Below are 24,590 nucleotides of genomic sequence, written 5' to 3'. Positions count from 1 at the left end.
TTGTTGTTTGGTGCTGTTATTTGTTCTACTGTGCAGAATGCATAAAATTAATTGCAATCCCTAGCCTAGAATTTCTAATTTAAATATGGTAAAGATAGGATGCACTGAAAAATTCAGAAGGAGGAATGACTTACTAAGACTCCTCCCACAATTACTTCTCAGGCAGATGTTTTAGAATCACCTCCACATTATTGCTTCACTAGCAAATAGACTTCAACGAAATACAGCATGAAAAAGGATGCATTTAAAAAAACGGAAATCACATATGCCTGCATCCACAGCAACAGAGTAAACGCTAAATTGAACTTGGGGGAAAGGATTGGGCTCTGGCTACACTGTTTTCTGTCATTTAGACAGTGTAAAATAAGATTAAAAAACCCCACAATCACAACGTATTTCCAGATGAAGGGGGGTAATTTAGGTTAAGGTCAGTAAGACAGAGATATTCTGCCATTTCATTGTTCTTAGATTGTATATTGCAATGTGATCTACTACGTCCCAATATACAAGTAGTATTTAGTGATTTCTATGAGCATTCTGATGCTACATGATGTATCATTAGCCACAGCCAAATAACACTAAGTGTTAGTTATTCTCAAATCACAGCTTGCAGAGCAGAGTACAAAAAGGGAGTTGGAGAGGAACAGATGGATGAGATTGGTCACAGGCTCAAACTTCATCTATAAATCCTTCTCAAAAATTTATCACCAAATTAGAACAGCATCTAGCATTTTTTCTTTGTTTACCATAACCACTTCCAAACAAGCCTGAAGTGGTGCTTCTAGTCAGACTCTGCATTTCAACTGCCAGTTACTGGGCTGCCACCATCAGCTGTAGTAGAGGTGGGGGTCTGGTTTTATGGGAATATGAATACTGAGTTCCCAAAACTCAACAGCTGATCAGGAAGCAAGTGTTTCCATACATGTTATCACTGCTGGTTGTTAAATATTCCTCAGTCACAGCAGCAGGATTTCTCAAGCATGATCTAGAGCTGAATGGTTAGATTACAGCAACAATACAAGGTACATGCAATTGAACTTCCTTATACAACCCAAGAGAAACCCTAGTAAAAACATACCACACCCTGACCCCAGAGCGGGCAAAGAACTACGTTCATGTGTGTGAAGACAACTGAAGTAAAAGAACTGTATAATGTCTGTAACAATATTGTATGTTGCAGAGATAACATTTTTATGGAGTAAAAGCAAACACAAGAAGCTTCTGTAAAAATCAAAGACAAACAGCTTTCTGCACAAGAGATTAAGTCTGTTCCAGACATCTACACTGAATTTAGCAGAACCTAGCACTGATCAGATCCAGATAAGCCTCCCTATATGAAAGCCAGTAAAAATTAGGTCTTCTTTTCGCAAACTTGCAAAAATAGAGAAAAAGCAACATTTAGGTTTCGCTGCTCAGGAAGCTTCCAGACTTTAGTTTGCATTACAGTACAACACAGTAAGTTACAAACCCATATTTCTAGGTCTCACTGTTGAAAATAAATTCTTACTTGGAATTAATTATGCAGTTGAACAGTAGAGCTATACAGACAGTAAAATTAAACAAGACATTTTTAATCATTTCTAGTTGGAATTTAAAGAGCAGCAGAAACTTTCAAGATAATACAAGGAACGTACACATTACAGCACAGTGAGATAGTAAAAAAGAGATTCCTCATGTATTTCACAGTATTATTGTTCTCCTTCACCAAAACTCTGAATCTGTTTGCATTAGAAGTTAAAATGCTTTAATATGCTAGAGAAAAGATAAAACTTCTTTATATCCTTCTACCAGCTGAAGTGACACACATTCTCTCAAGTCAGTAATATTTAAGGAAAAGGTCTATACTGATTGAGCTCAAAGGCAGAAATTAACGTTGAGGTGAGGGCAAAGGACAGAAAGTAGTCTGCTCAAGGAAACGGCTTTTAAGCATCCAGCAGTAAAACCATGGAAAACACAGAAGGCCACACAGAAGAAATAGTCCTAGAAAGGCGACCATAAAAGGTGCTTCCTAACCTACCTTCCAGATAAAACAAAGTACTATAAAGTCACCTAAGAAAGGATCTTAAAAGTGGAATTCTACCTTAACTGGGAGGTGATGGAGAACAGAAAAAAGTTACTTCCAAGCAATCAAATTTGTGAGTACATACAAGACAAAGTTCTTCACTTTTAACAGTAAATTTAGCCGGGCCGACTAACAAGCTTTCAACCCCTGCCACGAAAACATAACTTCACCTCCCTTTCCGTAGTATTCGCAAATAGCATGGGCATTTTCATTTCAGCTGATATAGTTACAGGCCTATAGCCCTGCAACTGTTCTTTACCATAAGCTATAAAGTGAAGCAAACAAGAAATAAAAAAAAAAAAAAAACAAAACACAGTATTGACAGTGACATAATTCTGAGCAGTGTTTGCATCTGTCAGCTTCCCACTAGGAAGGCATCTGCCAATGAGGAAACCCACCTCAAAGCTCTAACACTCATAACTCAGCGAGAGCTGCTCTCTCACATTTCCCTTTCTGCAAGAAGAGGTCCAATTAAACAAGCTACTTGAGTAAATGCTTTTTAAATTATAGGCTGTACTACGTGATGGCAACACATTTAAGTACACAGCTGAAGTAATCACAAATATCCTACACATTTCATGAGGCTACCGTAGGACACCACTGCCTGCTACATGAGGGCCTCTTAAAATGAGTTTTCACCTAATAGTAACTTAAGCAATCTTAGACCAATTACATCAAGAAAATTAAAAGACTACTAGATTACAACATAACCATTGAGCATGGTATCATCCTAAAAACACTAGCAGGCAACTCCTATCTAAAATTTCTCCACGGTAAACCTCCCTTATAAATTCACATTCAACAGTTACAGTGTACTGAACTGTTTCCGAGTTCAAAGTCAGACACTCAAAGCAAATAAAAATTGTAATTATCTGCATGCATGAGGAAGATACAGGAAATAAAGTAATTGAACAATCCTTAAATCAAAACATTCTTTAAAAAAGCAAAATCTTAACTGCCAATGAGAAACAAGGTTCATCTTTTCACAAGGATTAAAAAGACATCAACCACAAAAAACCCGAATCTCTCAAAAGATCAAAATACTTTTTAACATGGGTGTTTATTGGAGAAGGACACAATCTGTTCGTGCCTGGCTTATATCAGCTTATGTGTCCTGATTTCAGTACAGTAAATGAAATGAGAAATCACAGGAAGTAAAGCCAGTCTAAATAATATATCCATGATGTTTTGTTTCTGGACAAAGCACACATTTTGATTTTCAGATAGGTTAAGAAGTTTTCTTCACACAGTAAGACAACACAGAAGAAATTTTACTCCTCCTAACAGGAATAAATTAAACATTCAAATATAAGGTGAACCAAAGACTTTTCTTAAAGCAACACAATTTGCCCACTGTTTAGAAGATCTGCTTTGAGACTACAGCAGAGGAAGCTATTCCATGTAAACAAAAAATTTAAAAAAAAAAATTGAAAAATCTTATTTTATGGATTTTATACACAGACTAAATTTTTGTTTAGATTTATTCACTGTATCTTTCAAGATTAGTTGTATGTCATCCTTCCCTCAATATTTTTTTTAATCATCATTGGATGTGATATAGCCAAATGGTGCAATAACAGAGTAGGAAACAAGTCCTGTAAAAAATAAAATTTTACATAAGGTCACTTTAAATACCCGGTTTTAAAAGTTTCTGTCTTTGAAGGTGCTAAAAACCTGATGTCAAAACAGGGACTCTAATCAGATCAGGTCAGTAGAGAAACAGATTTATCTTTGTCACTAAAGTTGGTTTTATCTCAGCACATCTGCAGTTTTTGTGAAGTCTGCTCACACTGTTTGCCTTGCTGGCTCTTAAGGATCAGAGCGAAAAGAGCAAAACAAACGGAGACAACCAAACAATTCATGCATAAGGCCTACGGAGTACCACAGACTTGTGACAGAAAACTGTTACCCATCTGGGAAAGGGCAGAAAAATCTTCCCTTGTTTTCCTTTGAAGTCAAGAGGACTACTGAGTGAAGGCAGACACAGTCAACAACCAGAAAGAGCAGATTCATTTTAGTCTTTGTCTAACACAGTTTAAGCACAGCTTACTATCAGCTTTATATTTAACATGCTAAATGGTACCAAAAAATCACTAGTCGGTACCAGAGAGCCTAGAAGATTTCTTGATCTTTAGCCATCTTCAAATTCTTATGTTCTGAGAAATTAATAGGAGTAGGTACTACTATGACTACAAGTCAAAACACAATAGCAAGGACTGATAACCACTTCTTTCCGTCTCCTTCACCTATCCTCTTCACACCACTATGCACCATACTTCATTTTGGATTAATGAAACTCATCCTTCTCCCATTCTTTTTCTTCCTCTTTCCTTCTCTGATCCATTTTCATGTACAATTAACAGATACAGTTCTTCTTGAGTAGAGGGAAAAAACAAACACAAGTGATAATAGCCACCTCCTTACAGCAAGGCTAGCTTAGACATCAGAGAGCTTCCATCTTGGGCGGCCTCTCAAGCTGAAGATGCTTGCTACAAGCAACCCGACACACAGGTTATATATGCGCCACCATCATCTCAGTTTCATTTTTTAAAAATGTCACAGTTCACATTTTAAGATAATGATCCTGCTCTGAACTCCTGAAAGAAACACAATATAGCACAAACACATTGAAAGTTCTTCAGATAGGTTATAAAGTGTGGCAAAGGCAGCACGGTGAATAGGTTTCCTCCACCCACATCACTCAACACCTGCATACTGTAGGCCACAGCAGAACAGAGGGATAGTGAATCTCTACTGTCCCCAGAGACAGTGCTTGCAAGGAGTGACTAGAATATTTCTTGTTCTTTAGCCATCTTTAAATGATTATGCTTTGAGAAATTAATAGGAATATGTACTAATAAAAAGTCTTTTCATTTTTCACAAGGCAGGGAAGGTAGTTATTCATCTCCCCTAGTGAACTCCACTATGGCTAGAGAGCAGAAAGAAGAGAAAGTTGATTTATCCTTGCAATTGAATATGCAAGGGGAAAAATACCCATTTCCCATATTAGGTCTGAAGAGGAAAACAGAAAAAAAAACATAGAGACATCCTTAACATGGAATTCCCAAGATTCCAAGAGTCACAGCACAGATATATAAATCCAAAACAATCCAGAACACTGTAAATTACACTCAAACTTTGATTTGTTTTGCAGCACTGGAACCCTTCAAAAATAAAGGCGTTCCGACTTTATACTGAATTTTAATGAGAACCACTCTCTGAATATGGCCCACTACCTGAATAAGAAGGAGGGAGGTGATTGTCCACCTGTACTCAGCACTGGTGAGGCCACACCTTGAGTATTGTGTCCAGTTTTGGGCACCTCAATACGAGAGAGATATCAAGGTGCTGGAGCGAGTGTAGAGGAGGGCAACAAAGCTGGTGAAGGGCCTGGAGAATAAATCTTATGAGGAGCGATTGAAGGAGCTGGGACTGCTTAGTTTGAGGAAGAGGAGGCTGAGGGGAGACCTCATCACTCTCTACAGCTACTTGAAAGGCCATTGTAGAGAGGTTGGTGCTGGTCTCTTCTCACAGGTAATTAGTGATAGAACAAGAGGGAATGGGTTCAAGCTGCAGCAGGGTAGGTTTAGGCTGGACATTAGGAAAAAATTCTTCACAGAAAGAGTGGTCAGACACTGGAATAGGCTGCCCAGGGAGGTGGTGGAGTCACCGTGCCTGGATGTGTTTAAGACTCATTTAGATGTGGTGTTAGGGGATATGGTGTAGGGGAGAACTTTGTAGAGTGGAGTTGATGGTTGGACTCTATGATCCCAAGGGTCTTTTCCAACCTAAATGATTCTATGAGTAAAATACAATGTAGGGAATACAGCAGTAGAGGGATCACATAACCCACCTTTACATTACACTCCAACGTTTGATATTTAAGAATATTTCAGTGAAGAACAAGTGCTCAAAACCAGAATAGGCAAAGATAGTTGGAGACGTGCATTTAGATAGAGGTCCACACAATGCAGTTGTAACAACTACAAAAAGAAACTCCCCTTAAAGCCTCACATTAAACTAGAGTGCACTCTATGTCAGGCTCTGAATCCAAGATAACTATAGGAATACAAGAATGCAAGCGTGAACTGATCTGCAGTTACAAACTGAGAATATCCTTCAGCTCATCAAGCCCATTAGACTAGATTGCTTCAACAATGTAGAAACACAAAAGACTCACCCCCTACTTAAGTTAATACAACAGCTCCAGAACAACATTTTAAGCTTTAACTTTCATATCCCAAGTTCTTTGTGCCAAATATTAGCTACAATACTCAGAGTGTTATTTTTACGCTAATAAGCAAACTGCTACACAGCTACAGGCACCTGGCAAATAATTAATTAGCATCGAGTCCGGCTTTTTGTTTGATATCTGAAGGTAACACTGAGAGGAGTTAAGGGACCACAGTCAAATTTCTTGAAATCCAACTTAAAGTGAGCTCACGGAACTATAAAGCTACTCCTTCAAAACGCCACCCATTTTTCCCACTGAAATGAGGGGGGAAAAAAAAGACACTTAAGAAAATGAGAGGTATGTGTACAAGACTACTGTATTTCAAAAGCAAAGTCCAGGTTAAGTGAGTGAACAACATAGCTATTTTGCCAACTAAAACTGAAGATACCTTAAATTCAAACCGTTCAATACAGCTACAGATAACAAAAACACAGGCTGGCTGTAAATTCACACAGCTCAGTTTGTAACAAACTCAGCACTGAAAATCTTGAACAAAAAATGATAAATGGCGCAGCATCCACAGTAAGAGCAGCCACCACTTCAGTCCTGAATCTAGGAACTATCTAAGATTATTTTATTTACAACTTTGGGCCTTCCTTTGATAAAGTGATTCATGTATTTGCAGCTGACACAGGACTGCTTATCAGAAGCAGCTGGGAGTTTAAAACGTGTGATTGAGTAACAGCAGATTCTGAACTACACAACAGAACACAAATGCCTGTAAGACAATGCAGATCAGGTATGCTGAAATCCTGTAAAACCTTATAACATAAACCTCAGCTTTAGACAAAGCTCAAGTAAGAAAAGATGGCAGTAAATCACAGAAGTATATCCTTAATTCCACATAGAAAGCCATTATGTATCTTTGGAAGAAAAAAATCCTCTCCCTCAATCACATGAAAGTATTTCACTTATTTCATGGAAAACAGTAGGACTTTTCCGCTGCAGTGCCATCCTGTTTCCTGCATGGATCAACCACTGAGCAGAGGCTGGGGAGGAATTTTGCCAGCACTGTCAGTAAGGCCAATCAGACCCCAGACCACCACTGTATTCTCACACTTCCACGGCTGGTGCGTTGCACCAATGGCACCAATTCCCACTGGTGCCACTTGCCGTATCAACCCTAATCAGTTCTCTCCATGCTCTCTATCAACCCACTAACAGTTACAGTTCATTGCTCGCTTTAAAGAAGTGGATTTAATAGTGGATTTGGGGTCTTTTTCCTCACTCAGAAGACAGAGAAAATACATGACCTTTCACAGTACATTTGGTCACTGTCCTCCAAAATAGAGCCATTAGGTACAACTGTAGGCCCCAGTGCTAGAAAGATGCCGAGACAGCCACGGTAGTTTTAAATATCCAAAGCATTAGAAGTATTTGAAGATGTAAGTTGAGTCCCTTTGAAGCAGAAGTTCATTACAAGAGAAAAAAGAAAAAAAAATAAAAAGGCGGTGGTGGAAATTAATAGATCAACTAGTAATTGGGTGTGTGGGGAAGGAAATAAAGGATTTTTAACCATACAGGTGTTGGAGCAAGGTCCGTAATAGATGAAGCTGTTATGTGCCACTTTGTTCTTAGACGGAACGCTACATTAACCAGCTTCCCTTCTCCCTTTACTTCTCAATAGCAAAAATGATTCGGTCAAGAACATTCTGAAGGCACAACTAACAGGCAAGCACTGCCTAATTCCATAAAGATTAGTCAGCTTCACGGGTTCTGGCTACTGTTTGAAAGAAAATGAGCAGGAAGTTTAAAAAGTCATAAAAATATTTACCAGCATAATACTACACCGTGGGAAATATAATCTCTCTTACATTTTGTGTTATATTAATAAAATTTATATTATTGTAGTACAATATTGATAAGGTTTAGTATTTGACTTCTAAGATACAGCAAATACACCTGGTACCCAAACGATCTCTACTTCTAATCATATTAGGAGAGCCAAGTGACAGAACTGGATGAAATCCAAACAAGGACAATTCTCTCAACTCCTGAGATTCAACTTCCACCTTCACCTGACTGAAAATACAGAACATGCCAGAATTTACACATCATCAAAACTTTATGCCATATGCCTAACCACATCTCATGAAGTGGATTTTGGCCAGATAGAAGACAAAGAAAAGAATGAAGTTATTCACCCTTTCATTGAAATACAATACCACTAGTGTGCAGAAGGGTTCCTGCTGCCCTGCCCCTTATCCTGAAGCGCAAAAAAAAGAACTGCTTTCTCCTGCTCCTTCAAATATCTTCAGGAAAATAGAATCACAAAAGAGCTGGGAAGGAACAGCTTCAGAGATTTAAAGGAAAAGAGAAGGCGGCAAAGCAGAATGAAAGTCACTGCAAAACAGCTACCAGACAGGTAAGTACAGCATTTAGCTCAAATGTGGAAAATGACTCCTGAGGCACATGTTCCCGTTACTGTTTTGTGACAACTTTCTCCAACCCTCTGACAAGGAATCTCTTTCCAGAGCTTGCAGGAGGGCCACATGGAAACTTTTCTTTCACAATTTTAATCCAATCAGTACAACCACACAAGGAACTTCAAACGAAAACAACAGCCGGTAAGCAAACTTGATTAAGTGCTGCATTTGCATATATTTTGCAACAGTCCTGAGATGCCATTACAACGTCCTTTTCATTTGCAGTTTGATGCCATCCATTACCCATACAGATGGGTCCAATTTACTTTTCAGTCAGCTACTTCATTCATTCTCTTTGGGCTACACAACTGCATTCACATACATTGGCTCCACATACTATGCTATGCTCAAGCACCTATAAAAGCAACATTTCACTGCAAAATGAAACAAAGACCTATTGGAAATGCCTACAGCAAACAGGACATAACATAGCCATTTTACGCAATGCTCAAGGCTAACCAGGTGACAGGAATGCTTTATCACAATGCACTGTCAATAGGCCTTCCAGTGTAACGTTATCTTCTCATTAACAGAGGTGATTATATCTCAGTTTCTCAACTCACATACAAACACCGGTCACTGACCACTGACGAGTTCAGCTGGAAGATGCTGAAGGCTTTTCAGCAAAGTAATTGGATCTACTTTCACTAAATTTTATCGCTACATGCAGTGCCTGAAAAAGGAAACCAGCACACCCAATGAAGCAGCTGATTCTCCTTTTTAAATGGCTACTAAGTAAGGAAACAGCCATTGTCAGTTAATAGAAAAAATGATAACATCAGAATTTGCTGGTATAATGGTCACATACAGCAAGTGATTTGGCCTCCTACAGAACCTGAAACAGCTTTGGCTGTATTGTTACAGGTATCTCTTGCACAAACTATGAAGTTCAGCTCCAAAACAAAAAGCAACAAGAAAAAAGCCTGAAAATTCATTAAGTGAGCTTTAGCAAGATTATAACAGTATTAAGCAGTTTGATCATTAAACTGTAGCTTGTATCTGTAAGTAATAACTCACATATTTATCTAAAACCATCACGTGAAAAGTATGATTCACACTCATAGTTTAAAAACTAAATCCAGCTTTTTTCTTCCCAATTAAAAGAAACTCCTTCCTACAAAGCCTCTCCTATCAAACTTTTTTCCTCCCAGATTGCAGAAAAACATTTTTTCACTAACAAAAAACAGTAGTATGAAATTTATCATGCACAAGATGTTTCAAAATTGAAATAACATTTTGCAGAATGTTAATAGTCCACTACAACCTATTTCAAAACAACTACTGTGCAACACGGTACAGGGAGCTAAGACATGCACTGTCAAGTCCACTTACTAACACTAACATCCTGGATTTTGCTACACCATCAAGTTGGGTGTTTTGGTTTTTTTTCTTTAAAATCCCTATTGATAAACCAAACAGTTAATCTCTAAACACACAATGCATAAAAGGGATCATTTCAAACCAGAAAAATGGAAGACACTTATAATCACCACACCATTCACATCTGAATGACAGCTAAACATAAAGAGACATCAAGCATTCAGCCATCTGGAAAGAAGCTGGTATTTTTTTCATATTGTCTATTCTCAAACCTTTAAGGCAAGAGTCAGAGGTTGACCAAGACTTCCATTTAGTAAGATGCTCATTTCATATCTACAGCCATTAATGAACCGCAATATGAACAATAAGCCAGACTCCTCCACTTTCACTGAATTCAAAAGACAGTTGTATCATACCAAGAAAAACAATGTGTGTACACTGACAGATGTATGTTTCAAATGTAACATCTGAAGTTACCAAAAAGACCTGCCTAGTGTTGTCCTACTGTCTTTGAATATGCCTTATTTAATAAAATTATGATAGCAATGAATATACATTTTGTTCTTCCAAACCAGAAACAATATGATGGCAACATACATAAATGCAAAATTAATGATATATATATATATAAAAAAATACCACAACCAAAGGAGGTATTCATCCTCTATTCAGAGTCAAATGGTAGTAAACGCTGCTGCAGCAAAACAAACAAAAACATCACATTGCAACTACAGCTAGCAGAGACCTGGGACAAAGAGAATGAGGAGGAGGATTACACAGTCCAACTTTAGCACTACATTTTCAATACTACATGAAAGGTCTAATAAGAAAAAGCACGCTGCATGCAAGTCGTCTACTCCTTTCAGTTTCTGACTTGCTGCAATTACTCCTCCACAACACACAAAATCTAATTTAAATGGAAGATGGCCAAATCAACATTTTTCCAGACTCAAGGATTAAGGGGTCAACACTGGCATACTCCCATCTGATCCATCTTACTTCAAGTGGAAGTATGTGAAAAGGGTAAGAGTTTAGAGCAGGTTTTTTTTCTGTTGACAGTTTTGAAAAATAAGTGGATTGAATACAATAGCAATCATACGGAGGAAAAATCCCTCAGAAGTAGTATATTTAAAAGGCACAGGCCACAAGTGTTCTTTCAAGCATTTCTGAATTATGTTGAGTATTTCGAGCAAAAATTAATTCTTAATTTTGCTATCTGTAAAGCCAGTGGAGTGGTTTCTATGAGAGTATTTCAGGTACAGTTAGTATCTCCCATCAGTCAGCAGCTGAATGAGAGCTATCCAGATAACTGCTGCTAAAACGTTAACATAGAGGACGACTCCGGACTTTCAAGTGCTAATCTTCTTGCCTAACATAGAGGAGTCATCATTTATCATTGACAAGACAGACCCTACTGTTAGATTATATTTTTCCCCAGACAGAAATATATACTTTTTTAAAAAAAAAAATAATTTAAATTCCTTTTTCACAGCAGTCTAAACAATACCCGAATCATGATTACTACTACACAAATATCGGTCTTTCTCTATGCACAATATCAAAAAGTCAATGAAGCCTCTCCTTTCTGTTGCTCAACACAACTATTTCAGGTTTCCATCTCCTCGGGGAGTTTTTTTTTTGTAGCTTATAATGCCAGGAACTCCTGAAACATTTGTTCAGAATACACTCGTTACAGCCAGCAGGGGAAAAATAATTGTGAATTGGCAGCAGCTAGGTTTTTCAAATGAGCCTAATTCTGTGGGAGCTGAGCCTGTTAGCTCCCTTCACTCCTTCAAAAGCTTCAGCAACTCTTTCTACCCCACACAAGACATAAGATTCAATTCAAGGGAGAAATCCCCTTTCCAGTCTTCTATTCTTTGGGCAGACAAACAACAGGTTGAGATGTCAGAAGCTGGAGATGACAGCCAAATTTCCAACATCAACTGAAAAAAAAAACATAGGCCATCTTTGTTAAATAAGGCTACTGCTAGAAACAGACTTCTGAAAAATATGCCAATAAAGTAAATTTTATGTTAGTATACTGTTGTAACCTATCCTATAAAATGGGAAGGGGGAGGGGGGACAGCCTAGAGGAAAAGACAATTTCTATAGAGAATCTTAGAGTGAGTAACCTAAAGAAAATACAATTGAATTCAATGAGTTAAAGCAAAGTATGCCACGTATTTGGCACACTGGAGCACATCACATATTTCCTCAAATTCAGAGGTCCTTACTCAGGATGAAATAAACCAGCTTGTAAAAATAATCCAAGACAACTCCTTACTGTAGCCAATTATTGTATTTATTAGAAAAAAAACAAACAACAACGTTATACTGTAACAGAAAATCATTGTTATAGCCAACAACTTTTTAACTCAGTGTCAGTGGAAGGAATGTGGTTTCGAGGTAACCTGCATTTTCATAGCATTCAAACGTACAGACATTTGATTGATGCAATAATAACAATAATCCTTACTCAGCAAAAAAACTTCCTGTATGACTTCTGGTTTCCATGCAGGCTTTCATGTAGACTGACAAACAGGTCAAGTAAAAAGCAAGATAATTAGTAAGAACTTATTTAAAGAAATAACTTAAGTACTGAATGGAAGACTTCAAGATCATTTATTTTAAAAGCAGAAGCTTGTTTCAGTTAAAAAAAAAACATACATATGAGATGCAGTAAGATCATCCAGTTCACTGATGACAAGGTATGACACAGGTCAGAGGATCAACAAAGGAAGTTACCCACTTGGATTTGTCCTGGATAGACTGAGGAACAGTTTTCATGAGACAGGTGCATAGGCCTTACTATCCGTGAAAGAGAAAAGGTATGACTACGCCTTTCAAGGTTTAGACTGCTGCAAATTGGCAACCTCACCTTGATCAGATTCAACTCCTGAATTATTTCTATTTTTAGAAGAGCTACAGACACACTGCACAAGTAGCCTTGTTTAGTGCTTCCCCTACTTCCGCACTGCTGTATTTCTGTCCCAGCTTTGTGGTGTTTAGCTCCTTGAATAAGTCCAACAAAATTCTGAGATGAGGACCCTCCATCAAAATCCTTACTGACCTAGTTAAGAAAGCCTTATAGAAAAGGTTACAGCTGGCAGACGAGAGCTTCAATAGCCGCTCAACCAGGGATCCACAGGAAAGATTCTGCAACTGACCTCTAGGCAGGAGTTGCAAGGTTAGACAGCACATGGAATTCTCACAAGCTATGGAGGAAGATGTTAGTTACGTAGAGCTCCAGGTCACATGCTATCTTCCCTATTCATAAAACCCATCACTTACAAAAGGTCTGTATCCAAATCAGTCTATAGCCAACACTTTCACTAACAACAAAGTCTTAAACCTTAAGTTTGCAATCTGGTTTCACTTTCTGGCTTGCGCTCAGAAACAAAAAAAACTGGCAAGCAGAGAATGTTAGTGGAAAACTTCGTAATGCTCAAAATACTATCCATCAATTTCATCACCAAATGATCACAGGAGATTATTAAAAAAATTATCATAGTCGGTTTAGGCAAAGGTCACAGCAGGCAAACTGTGCCACTAAGAACTGCATTCAACAAAAAAAAAAAAAGCCTGACCTACAGGAACTGTAGTGAATGGTACCTACATTCAGTGGTAGTTAGACTCCTTAAAACATAGAAAAATGGTAGAATTGTATTCCAAACCTTCTACATGAAATTCTGACCTTATCACCATTAATCACATCCAGCACTGCAAGACTAACAAAAAGAGAAAATGAAAAAAGGCTAGGAAACACTACATGCTCTCAAAACTTCTAGTTTGAGGAGAGCATAAAAAAGGAGCTACCTCTATATGAACGTCACCAAAATTTATAAAGATGCATTTAATTTAAGTCAACCTGCCCCACAGACACACCAGCCAAGAGAACAGTTGCAGAGCAGGTACAGGCACCTTTTCAACCAGTCACCTTCTGTAGCAGCTAAAGATTACCCATCTATTTACTGGAAGGGTAGAATGTTCTAATGGTAGCTTTCAGGGAAATGTGAAAACCCTAAAAACACTAACTACTTTACCACCACCTTTCACAGGTAATGGGAAGGCATAAATCCATGTACGAATTAAAAGAAATAATCCTCAACTGTAGGACGGTCTACAGGAGGATTCTCAAGGTCCATTCCTGAGTTCAGACAGAGGACAAATCCACCATATACAGAGGATTAACCCATCAGGATTTATGACTTGTCTCTCCTTCAAAGGTCCAAATAGTGACATGTTGGATTCTAACCTCTTTGGAGCTGGAACTACTCTTAGTTGACACCAAATTAAAAGAAACAGGAGATGATTAGATCAAGTAAATTTTTCTCGTCTCAGGAGATCTGTAACTTAGATATGCAGGTTTGCCAATAAAGATCAGCTCAGCTGTTGATGGATTGATAAGAATGAGATAGTATCTTCTATAACAATGTGAAGGTCTCCTAAGGTTTTAGGGAAGAGAGATGAACAGAGTAGCTGATTAGGCAAAAAAAATAAAAGAAAAAACACCACCACAGAGTTTTCCAGGAATGCAGGTCTCGGAACTTCTTTGGATTGTATCAAGTTCTCCTTTAGACTAAGCACTCCATTTTCTTCTACTGATTGAGAAATTACTGCATTTTTGTATAGGGAAATAATAGGGAGGGTGCACATTAAGATTCACCAATAGCTAGTATTTGGTTGGGAATCTGGAAAACATACTATCACACACGCTGTACTGCAAAACTATTTGGCTCAATGGAGCCTCATCTTTGAGGTCGAATCCCTAGCCAGAAAAAAAAGAGCCCAGAGCCAGCTGTTAGTCTCTACCCATCAGACTGAATTCTGCAATTCCAAATACCAGTCTTTGTTACACTACAATTGTTCATCTTCCTCCCTATCTACCATTCATACAAATGGTATCCTTATCACCAGCTGTAAGAAGCAAGTTCATTCAAACATTCTGCAGTTTTCTTTTTCATACACGTAACAACCAATAAAGAAAAGCATTGAAGCAAGGGGCTCTCGCTGTGGCAATAAATGCTGCCAGTGTATCCCGATGAAACCAACAAGCAACTTGTCTAAACCTCCCAATTCAGGAGCATTCCCAAGAGCAAATCAGCGCACTGGCGTAGTGCTGTGGCACCTGCCACAACAAAGCAAACCATCAGTTCTGAATGGATGTACTGGTGGCATAAAAATTACAGGTTTACACTGGAAAGTAAGACACATCTTGGTGACATTAAAACATTACAACCACTCACTTAATGGAGGTGTCTATAGCGCAGTCACCAGGCATAAGAAAAAACATTTACAGAATCAAGTCTTACACATTTCCTCTTTAAAGTGAGGATAATGGTCCAAAAAAAGTCCTATCCAGTACAATCAGTAATTTCTTATAACACGAAGTTTTCTTTACAAATAAATTACTGAAGAAATCCTATGTAAGAAATAAAGTACTGATAAGACCTACATAATTACCACAACAACATATAACCTGATGGGAACAAAAAATGCTTTTATCAATAAGGAAGATACTACGCAAGTACTACATAGGCTTTTTTTCCAAAAGTTCTTGTAACATGCTCATTTTCCAAATTTTTTCATATGAAGCAGCTTCAACAGTATACAAATTTCTCTAGGGCACTATCTGGTCAGCAGAATTCAGAAGTCTGTTTCTATCAACAAGTCGTTCACATGTCATTTCTGTTTAGTCAGGTCCCTGACATAAAATGTGTACATCTTTATGCATAAGCAAGACTCAAGAATGAAATATAAAAATACAAAGCAGAATCCGTTTTCAACAATACTAATTGCTCAAGACCTTTAGCGTGGTTATATTCATTAAGGATGAAACACAGGCATCTTAATAGGGGGCTAGAGGGAGTTTTCAGTAATGAAGCAATAGGTCTTCACGCCCAGGAAAGCTGCAGTTATGACATTAGCATCATTAGGAAAGCCTAAAGAATGTTCTGCTCAATGGGGGAGGAAATCTGCTGCTTCAGTAGCAGGATGCGAGACTCTGCACAGTATGGTGCGATTCAACTGACCTATCACACTGAACCAGTCAGGAGGAAAGTATAGCCAGATAACATGAACGATTAATCCCAAATAATTGTATCTGTTAAAAACAAAAAAAAGTTTTTAAGAAAATACCAATAGAACACAACCCTCTATTTTCAAATACTTAGGGAAAAAAGATTAAAGCTGCAGTTTATGCAGCAAGAAAAAGCACCACCTGGTTCCATCCTATGTCAAAGAATTTTTTTTTAAACATTTAGACTACCATACTACATGGTGCTTCCCAAGTTGGAAACAAATCCACAAAAAATACCATTTGGTGTTTAAATTTCTTCACAAATTCATACAAGACTACTAGGAGTTCATCTTCAACTGGGCAAAGAGGAATAGGAAGCAGTCACTACTGAGAACTCTGTACTACTCTTCAATGGCTTCCTTCTATGACTGTTTTAACACTCCCTTATTACAAAATCTTTGCTGTTTCTCAAGTAATAACAACAGAATAGTATTTGGAACTTGATAAATATGCTCTGGGAGACAAAAATGAAAACTCTGTATTATCACATACACTGAAGTCTAACCTGCAGTATTTCCAGGATGATTTATTCTCATTTTGCCTACTGTATTTTCACCAATTTTATCCAGCTGTACCCTTCAACTGAGCTCCCCTGAAATACATTAATATCAGGTAACTTAATATTCATCCAGAAGTTCAAGTTACAGGGCAGTAGTCTGCTTCTTAAAAAGAAGGAAGAGGTCCGAAGATTATTTTTTTTTTCAGGTTACGTAAGTACGTAATGTCCTATGAGGCATTTTCTATGACAAGTCTGACTACATCCAATAGCAGATTTTGTTTGGATTATAAACACCTGTTCGAAACATAACTTCCTTTTTCTTTACTTCCCCTACTTACATGGCCTGTCTTCCTACATACATATATGGGACAGTTACCCATAAACTCATACAACAGCAACGACAAAGCAGTGTATCAAGTTATATCATCCTTTTTTAGTATGATATCATAGTGGACAAACCTGAAGGCTGAATCAGAAGTGATAATTAAGCTGTTTATTGAAATACGTCAGTTTCCAAGACAACGTAAAAGCTCGCTAACACACTGTAGCTGATTGAGCAACACTAAGACAAATATGGGAATTAATGGTTGAAACATTTCCTAGCAAAAAAGTACTTAAAAACAGAGCTTAGAATTGTTTTGGTAAAACAAAGATTATAGATTAATCCCATCCCTGTTAGAGCATAAAATAAAATAAATTTTCTAAGACAAACTGGGATAGAAAAACAAACAAAAAAAAACAACGTAGAGACGGGGTCCAAGACAAAAGTGCCACATAAATACAACTCTATTACTTTGTCTTTATAAAGAACTAAATACCTTCAATTTGTCCAAAACAGAAAAATATTCATAACAAAGGATTTCTTTCAAAACTTTCCATATATATCTTCTGAAGAAATATGTTACGTTTCTGCAAACATTTTTTGTAAGCACAGAGTTTGGAGTCAAAATGAATTGTCATTTTCCCTACCCGCAATGTTTTTAGAGAAACTACAAGAACATTCAGTACTCCTGCCTGATGGCTGATTTACAACAGCAACATGTAATTCCAGAAAATTAATTGTCACGTTGTGGGGCAAGCAAGAACAGAAAGAAAGGGGAAAGGTATTTTATTAGTAGAAATCAGCAACTGATACAGACAGTCAGTGTGCAGCATTAGTTCTTTAAATGCAGCTAATTTGGGGAAGATCACCAATACAACCCAAATAACCCACTATTTTCACTGTAAGCAAAAATGCACCATTCTTGAATGAACTTAGTAGCTGTATTATTGCTTCCTACTCAGTCTGACTGCCAACTAAAATTACCATACCAGAATCAACCGCTGGCTTCTGTACATTCTCATCACTGGAAACACACTCTGATGCCCTCAACAACTGGGGATCAAGTCCCTGTAAGATAGTTCAACTAACATTTGTCTGTATCAGCATTCCCAAAGTGAGCCTCTCAATAATTTAACTACTTAAAATGACAAATTTTAAACTGATATTTAAACTACAAATTGTAGCGCTTATTAATTTTACTACATGGCTTCCATATCCCACCCATTCAACTGGCTTCTATGAACAAGACTTCAGCCAGCCAAAGCAGACATTCCAAGCAACTCGTTTAGGTAAGAGCCATTCATGCAAATGTGAGCAAATTGATACACAGACAATAAACACCACTTCCCCATCTCTGCCTCCTCCAGTAAGATAAAGAACATCTGGAGGAGCACGATGGTTTTATACTTTTTTCCTGGGAAAAGTTTCACTGCAGCTTAAAGAAAAGTCACTGTGGATTTCACTTGCTAGTCTCATAGTCATTCTTTTCCCCAGCCGTATATCACTTTCTGTACCAATAGCACTAAAGGCCTTCAAGTTAGCAAACTAGCATCTCCAGCTGAACCAAGAGCTTCACTACAAAGCTGGTAATCTGAGTATGGCATCCTACTTAGAGGGAGCGGCATTTCAAAGTGGAGAAGTATAAGCACAATGGTGCTTTTAGTTTGAATGCATTTAGCCCTGCATGGATCGAGGAATTGCTTTCAATGGAACCACGCAGACCCAGACACCACGAGAGTATACGAGACCCTTCAGTGCTGACCCAGAACCCCTCTTTCTCCTTCTCTCACCCACATACTCAGGGCAAAAAAAAAAAAAAAAACCACAAACAAACCCAAACAAAAGGTCTCTCAATTCTCTGGAAAACAATCAATGAGGTACGTGGTCTTGCATCCAAGGACCATGTCTTATAGCCACAGAGGTGCAAACACAGCAACAACAGGCACAGCAACCCAAGTATTTTGCAGAACATCTGCTCTCACTCAAGCCAAGAATCCTAAATACAACAGATAACATGCAAGTGCTCCCCAAGGTACCAAAAATACCAAGTTACAAGAAATACTAAGGGACTGGGCTGACAATAAAGAATCATTAATCCTACAGTACCTACCCATCAGCAGGAAGCCTTAACACACACATTGCTAAACAGCAACAAAAGCAGATCCTGAGTCAGAAAAAAAAGTTCCACCAAGCTTCATTTCACTGAAACACAAGTCACCTTCCAAGAGGACAGTCACTTCCCTGACAATTCATTTACAATTCTCACAAAGCAGCTGATCAACAAAACTCTTTCTTAAACATCTAAGACCACTCACATAATGAAATCTCAGAGCAGCAAAATCTTATAGTTGATACTGTAATACAGAGAATTGTTCTTAAGTCCAGAGTGTTACTTGTTTCCTCCAGTGAAACAGACAAGATCTGCCCATTCATAACTGCAAACAGTACCCCTAAAACCCACTGCTAAGCTCAGTAGCATCAAAAAGAATCACCCCCCGATTTTTCAACTGAAACAACAACCCAGTATTCTGGTTTAGTTAACGAAGGAATTGGGCCTTCATGACCAAACCTTGCCAACTTGGCCCAGCCAAAAAACCAAATCAAACTTGCTACAAAAATGCAGCAGGCTACATTAAGCAACTGCCTGCAGAATTCTCAGCTTTTTACCAGAAGTCTCACAGTAATGACTCAGTCATTTACTGCATGAACTTTTCTTTCATTACATGTATAAAGTACTGATTACTTTAAACCAATTAAAATTATTGCTATTTTATACATAGGAATTGAAATATTTTACAATATACAAGACGTAATACGCTAATCTCATATACTACCCTTGACCAGTCAAGTGACCGCAGTATAAAAGCAAAACCAGGCTTCCAGAACAATCCCCAAAGTACAGAGCCTCTCACACACATTTTTGTGGTATTTGACAGTACCATAACTAATAAAAATTTCCCAAAGCTTGTATCCTAGTTACCTTTTTCTTTTTCCATTCTGCAACTATGAAAGATATTCCTTGTAGCAATCTTCCTTCCTTCTCCAAATACTTTAGGCACTTTAACAATACCATTTTCCACTTTGTTCTTTTAGAAGATTTTAACACTTCAAAAAAAATTAGATAAAGAACACTTAACATGCCAACAGAAACAGCAGCATTCTGCCACAGGAAGTATTCCAAGCATTCTAAATATTTTGAAAAGAAAAACAAATCTTCAGTTATCTTTAACATAAACCTGTTTACGTGCCCACACCTCACAGCAGATTTTAGCTGCTGATTATCTTGAGATAATCCCATTCTCTATAAGATTCTACATTTTTGTGAAGAAAGTTAATTTTGGAAAGAGCCAATAGAAGGACAATGGCAAAACACCCGCCCCATCCATGTTAAGTTGGAAAAAAACCCTCCACAAGGTAATAAAATTAATTGTTTGTGACTTCTTATGATCTCTTTTACCAACCCCAAATTTTCCCTCAGGAAAGAACACTAACTCCAAATGATGCTTGACAAGATAAGAGGAAATTTATCTGTTTATCTTTTTGGTTAGTTCCACTGCAAATCACCTAGATCAAAAACGAACTTATCAAGGGACTGCAAGAGAACTGTTTAAATTTACAGTGAACAGGGGAGAGAGCAGAGAACAGGCGCAGAAGTCATAAAACTTCTAGTGACTTGAATGAAAACCTGTTCTGTACTTTTCAGGTCCTTAGGTTGCTCCCCCCACCCTGCCTCTTTACATGTCCTTGTACAAGCTCTGAATCACCATTACTCGAGGGGAACACCAATTTCTGGACAAACTGGCCTGTGTCCACTTTGTCCACCCATGATGCAGAATACAGAACTCAAGACTTCTATAAGGAAATAGCCAGAAAAAAGAAACACAACAAGGTCGGAAACGTGAACTCTGGCCTCTGGCTGTCCAATAGAGAAGGCTGGATGATTTTGACCTCGCACTGAAGGGGGCACAGGAGATCAATGCTTAGCATAAAAATAATTTTCTTTAAATATTACCCAACTAGCAAATTGGGTACAAAATCATGAGAAACTAATTGGACCACAGTACATCTTAAGTGTCTGGCATTTATCTGAACCTTTCTCAAGTTGTTGCAATTTCTCTCCTATAAATTGCTTATTGAAAATTCTAGAACACTCAAGGCCTTAACTAGAAAGGCAGACACCCTTCTACTCCTTTCTAAAGGAATTTAAAAAACAAAGAGAGAGAAGGAAAGGCATTTGAAGTATTTATACAAAAGCTTTGTAGGCCACCTTCCAGCCATCAGCATGAGATTAATTCCGATGTCATCACGAGCACAAATCAAAGGTGAAATCAAATTTTAAATTTCTTAGTTCAACTCAGCTGAAAGTAATTCTGTTTCTGATAAACTCCGCTCTGGAACAGACACCATATGCCTATTTTAGTACTCTGAACCATACTTCAGCGCAAAAGATCTCACTGACTGTTGGCTGTAACACCACCAAGAATTCTATAGACATTTTGCAGTTATTACACACACACAATATTCATTAGGAAAAAGATTTTTCATACTAAATATTTGTCAAGTTCTATGTATCTTAAGGCAGGTTAAAGCACTGCACTTGCTCAGAACGACTAACAAGGTGACCACTATAATCTCTACCACAGAGCAGTCTCAGCTAGTCATGATGGATTTAACGTATCAGTAGCAAGTTTCTCTCAAAATAAACCTGCAAGAAGAAGAATTTTACTTCCAGTTTAGCCGTCAAGATATTAAACAATTGATTGGGCATAGAAGAAGCCAGCACAGGGCACAAAATAGATCCCATAAGCCATTAGCTGTACTTTTTATTCAGATGTCTTAGGAGGATGGACAATTCTCCAAGCCCTTAATTCAGGGCTTGTAACTGGCATGTCTTTCAAAAAGCAGTATTTGCAACACGAGGCCTTTCATCAGTATTAAACAGTATCCCATTAGCTTTCAGCACCTGCCTCTTGGATGAAAAAGAAAAAAGTATTTTTATGCTCAATTAGGTACAACCTAAGAAAAACTCAAGCTCCTTTCATGCAAAGGAAGTCATCTAGCCCTGCAGATAGCACCACACAGAGCAGCTGATGCCAGAAAACACAAGCTTTAATGGCAATAACTTAAGTTATGTTTGTGTCTGTATCAAGTTTGTTAGTCAACATGCACGGCGATAACGTCAGAAACCTTGAAACATGTAAAATAAGCCCTGCTAGCTCGTTAACTGAGCAGAACACGCTCCCAGCCCGCCAGCATCAGCTGTTCACACAAAGTATCTGGCGGGGGGGGATTCACAACACGGGCTCACGCGGGACGGGCGCCACCACGACCATGCCCCGTGGGCACCACGGCCGCGGGGCCCGGCCAGCCCGCCCCCCCCGCGCCGCCGGCCGCTAACCGACCCCCGGGCCTTCCCCCAGGCCACCCCTCGCGCCGGCCGTTACCCACCGCCCCTCTCGCGCCGGCCGTTACCCGCCCCCTTGCCCGTCACCCGTCCGCCCCCCCGCTCCGGCCGGCCGTCCCCCCGGTCCCGGCCCCCCTCGCCCCCCAGGCCGGCTCCGCACAACGGCCCCCGGCCCGGCCCCCCCGGGCAGGCAGGCGCGTGCCCGCGCCCTCACCTTCTCCTGGGCCTTGCGGTACCGCTGCAGGGCCTGCTGGGTCAGGTCCCGCACGCGGAGCTGCCCGTCCTTGCAGGGCACCACGATCCCCGTCCGCCCGAAGCACACGGTCACTTTCATCTCACCGGACCGCCATACCCTGCCCGCCGAGAAACGGCGACCGCCGCCGCCGCGCGGCCCTGCCCGGCCCGGCCGGGGGTGCGCGGGGGTGCGGAGCAGGTGCGGGAGGCCCCGGCGGCGCCGGCAGGTGCCTGTCCCCAGCCCCGCAGCGCGGCGGGGGCGGGCCGGCAGGTGCGCGCGGAAGCCCCGGGGGCTGCGCCTCAGCGCGCGCGGGCAGCGCCGGGAGCGAGGCCGCGGCCGGCGGCCTCCTTCCGCCGCGGCGGGCCGCTGTGCCCGCCCCTCCCCGCCCGGCTCTCCGGGGAGGCGCGGGCCGGGCCGGGCCGGGCGGGGCGGCCCCGTACGGCGACGGCGAGGCCGGGGGCGGCGGTGCCGCTCAGCCGGGGCACAGCAGAGCAGGGCAGGGCAGGCCGTGCCGCGCCGGGCTTAAAGGGGCCGCGGCGCCCCGTGGGTCAGCCCGCCGCGGGGCACGCTGTTCCGCCTGGCCCACGGCGTGCGAAGCGGGGCAGTTCTCCGGCCTCCCTGCGCAGGCAGTGGAGGGGTGCCCGCCGCACCCCCCGCGCCGTGCAGAGCTGGGCACACAGACTGCACCCACGCAGCAGCACCCACGCAGCTGCACTCTGCCCAGTCCTCGCGTGAAATGCTGACTTGTGAGAGCCCGTTACGGGGGCATCATGCTGTAACGCGTGGCTCTGCGAGGGAATGACACTCTGGCGTGCCCTAACAGGCCTAACAGCCCTCCCTGCCAGTGCAGCGGTGCTCCTGCACATAGAACCATAGAATCATAGACTGGTTAGAGTTGGAAGGGACCTTAAAGATCACCTAGTTCCAACCCCCTGCCCTGGGCAGGGACACCTCCCACTAGACCAGGCTGCTCAAAGCCCCGTCCAGCCTGGCCTTGAACACTCCCAGGGATGGGGCATCCACAGCTTCTCTGGACAACCTATTCCAGTGCCTCACCAGCCTCACAGTAAAGAATTTCTTCCTAACATCCGATCTAAATCTACGCTCTTTCAGTTTGAAACCATTATCCCTTGTCCTATCACTCCACTCCCTGATGAAGAGTCCCTCCCCACAGCGCGGGGTTGTCTCGCTGTGGGCACAGGGCACGCACACACGGAGCAGGCCCTTTGCCACACAAGATACAGCTCAGCAGAAGCAACGCACAGAAACCTGCAGCACGGTGGGATGACCAGGGCCACAGCACAGCCCTTGCCCTGCCAAGCGGTGAAACATACCCATGTGCACAGCAATGCGCTGCCCACCCGTGACCTACCGAGACAGTGACATGATGTCACATACACTTTGCCACACCACACAGCAATTTGCAGGCACTCCCAAGCACCATATCTACTCTGCACCATACAGCAGCACACACAGAAAGCCCAATACAGCTACAGCCCACTCCCTTCAACTTGTGGTATGGCAAAGCCGCACAACCTGCTGGATGGGATGTCAGGCTCTGCAGCACTCTCCAAACACCCGCTACTCTGCAAAGCACATTTTGCCCCACAAGGTGATAGCAAGTAGTGCCCCCTACCACCAGGCCACATACAGCATAGTGCAAATAAATGAGACAGCCTGATACCATTACAATCTTAACAGACCAATCTACACACAGAGGTGCGTACAACTGAAAATCACCACAAAGCAAAGAAAAGGCAATATAAAAATACCTCTAAACCACCTTATGACATCATACAGAACAAGGGGACTATTGCTGCAGTAAAAATAGATGCCCCACCAACTCAGATTAGCATTCAAAAAGGCAGTCCACACCCTGTGCTGTATAACATAACCAAATGACAGTACCAGAGCAGTTGCTGTAGAAGCGTGCCAAAACAGCCCAAGCTGGAAGTTAAAGTGAATGCTGAAGTTTGGGGATGAGATGGGGATAGAGCCACATAAACTCC

The 24,590-nt window shown here is 40.6% G+C and overlaps 1 protein-coding gene across 3 annotated transcripts in view; it reads right to left on the bottom strand.

Moving 5' to 3' along the window:
• The window catches only part of PARD3B (par-3 family cell polarity regulator beta), a 426,548-nt gene extending 403,675 nt beyond the window's left edge, over positions 1 to 22,873 (bottom strand). Inside the window, exon 1 of one of the 3 annotated variants that reach the window (XM_063341445.1) lies at positions 22,561 to 22,873. In XM_063341445.1, coding sequence (XP_063197515.1) covers positions 22,561 to 22,680 — 120 coding nt within the window. In that variant the 5' untranslated portion in view covers positions 22,681 to 22,873. The remainder of the gene's footprint in view (positions 1 to 22,560) is intronic. The other 2 variants (XM_063341446.1, XM_063341444.1) reach the window with 2 other exon arrangements.
• Positions 22,874 to 24,590: the final 1,717 nt, after the last annotated feature.

This window comes from Chroicocephalus ridibundus, chromosome 7, assembly GCF_963924245.1.
Source record: "Chroicocephalus ridibundus chromosome 7, bChrRid1.1, whole genome shotgun sequence".
Lineage (NCBI taxonomy): Eukaryota > Metazoa > Chordata > Aves > Charadriiformes > Laridae > Chroicocephalus > Chroicocephalus ridibundus.
This window is presented reverse-complemented; position numbering and strand designations above follow the sequence as displayed.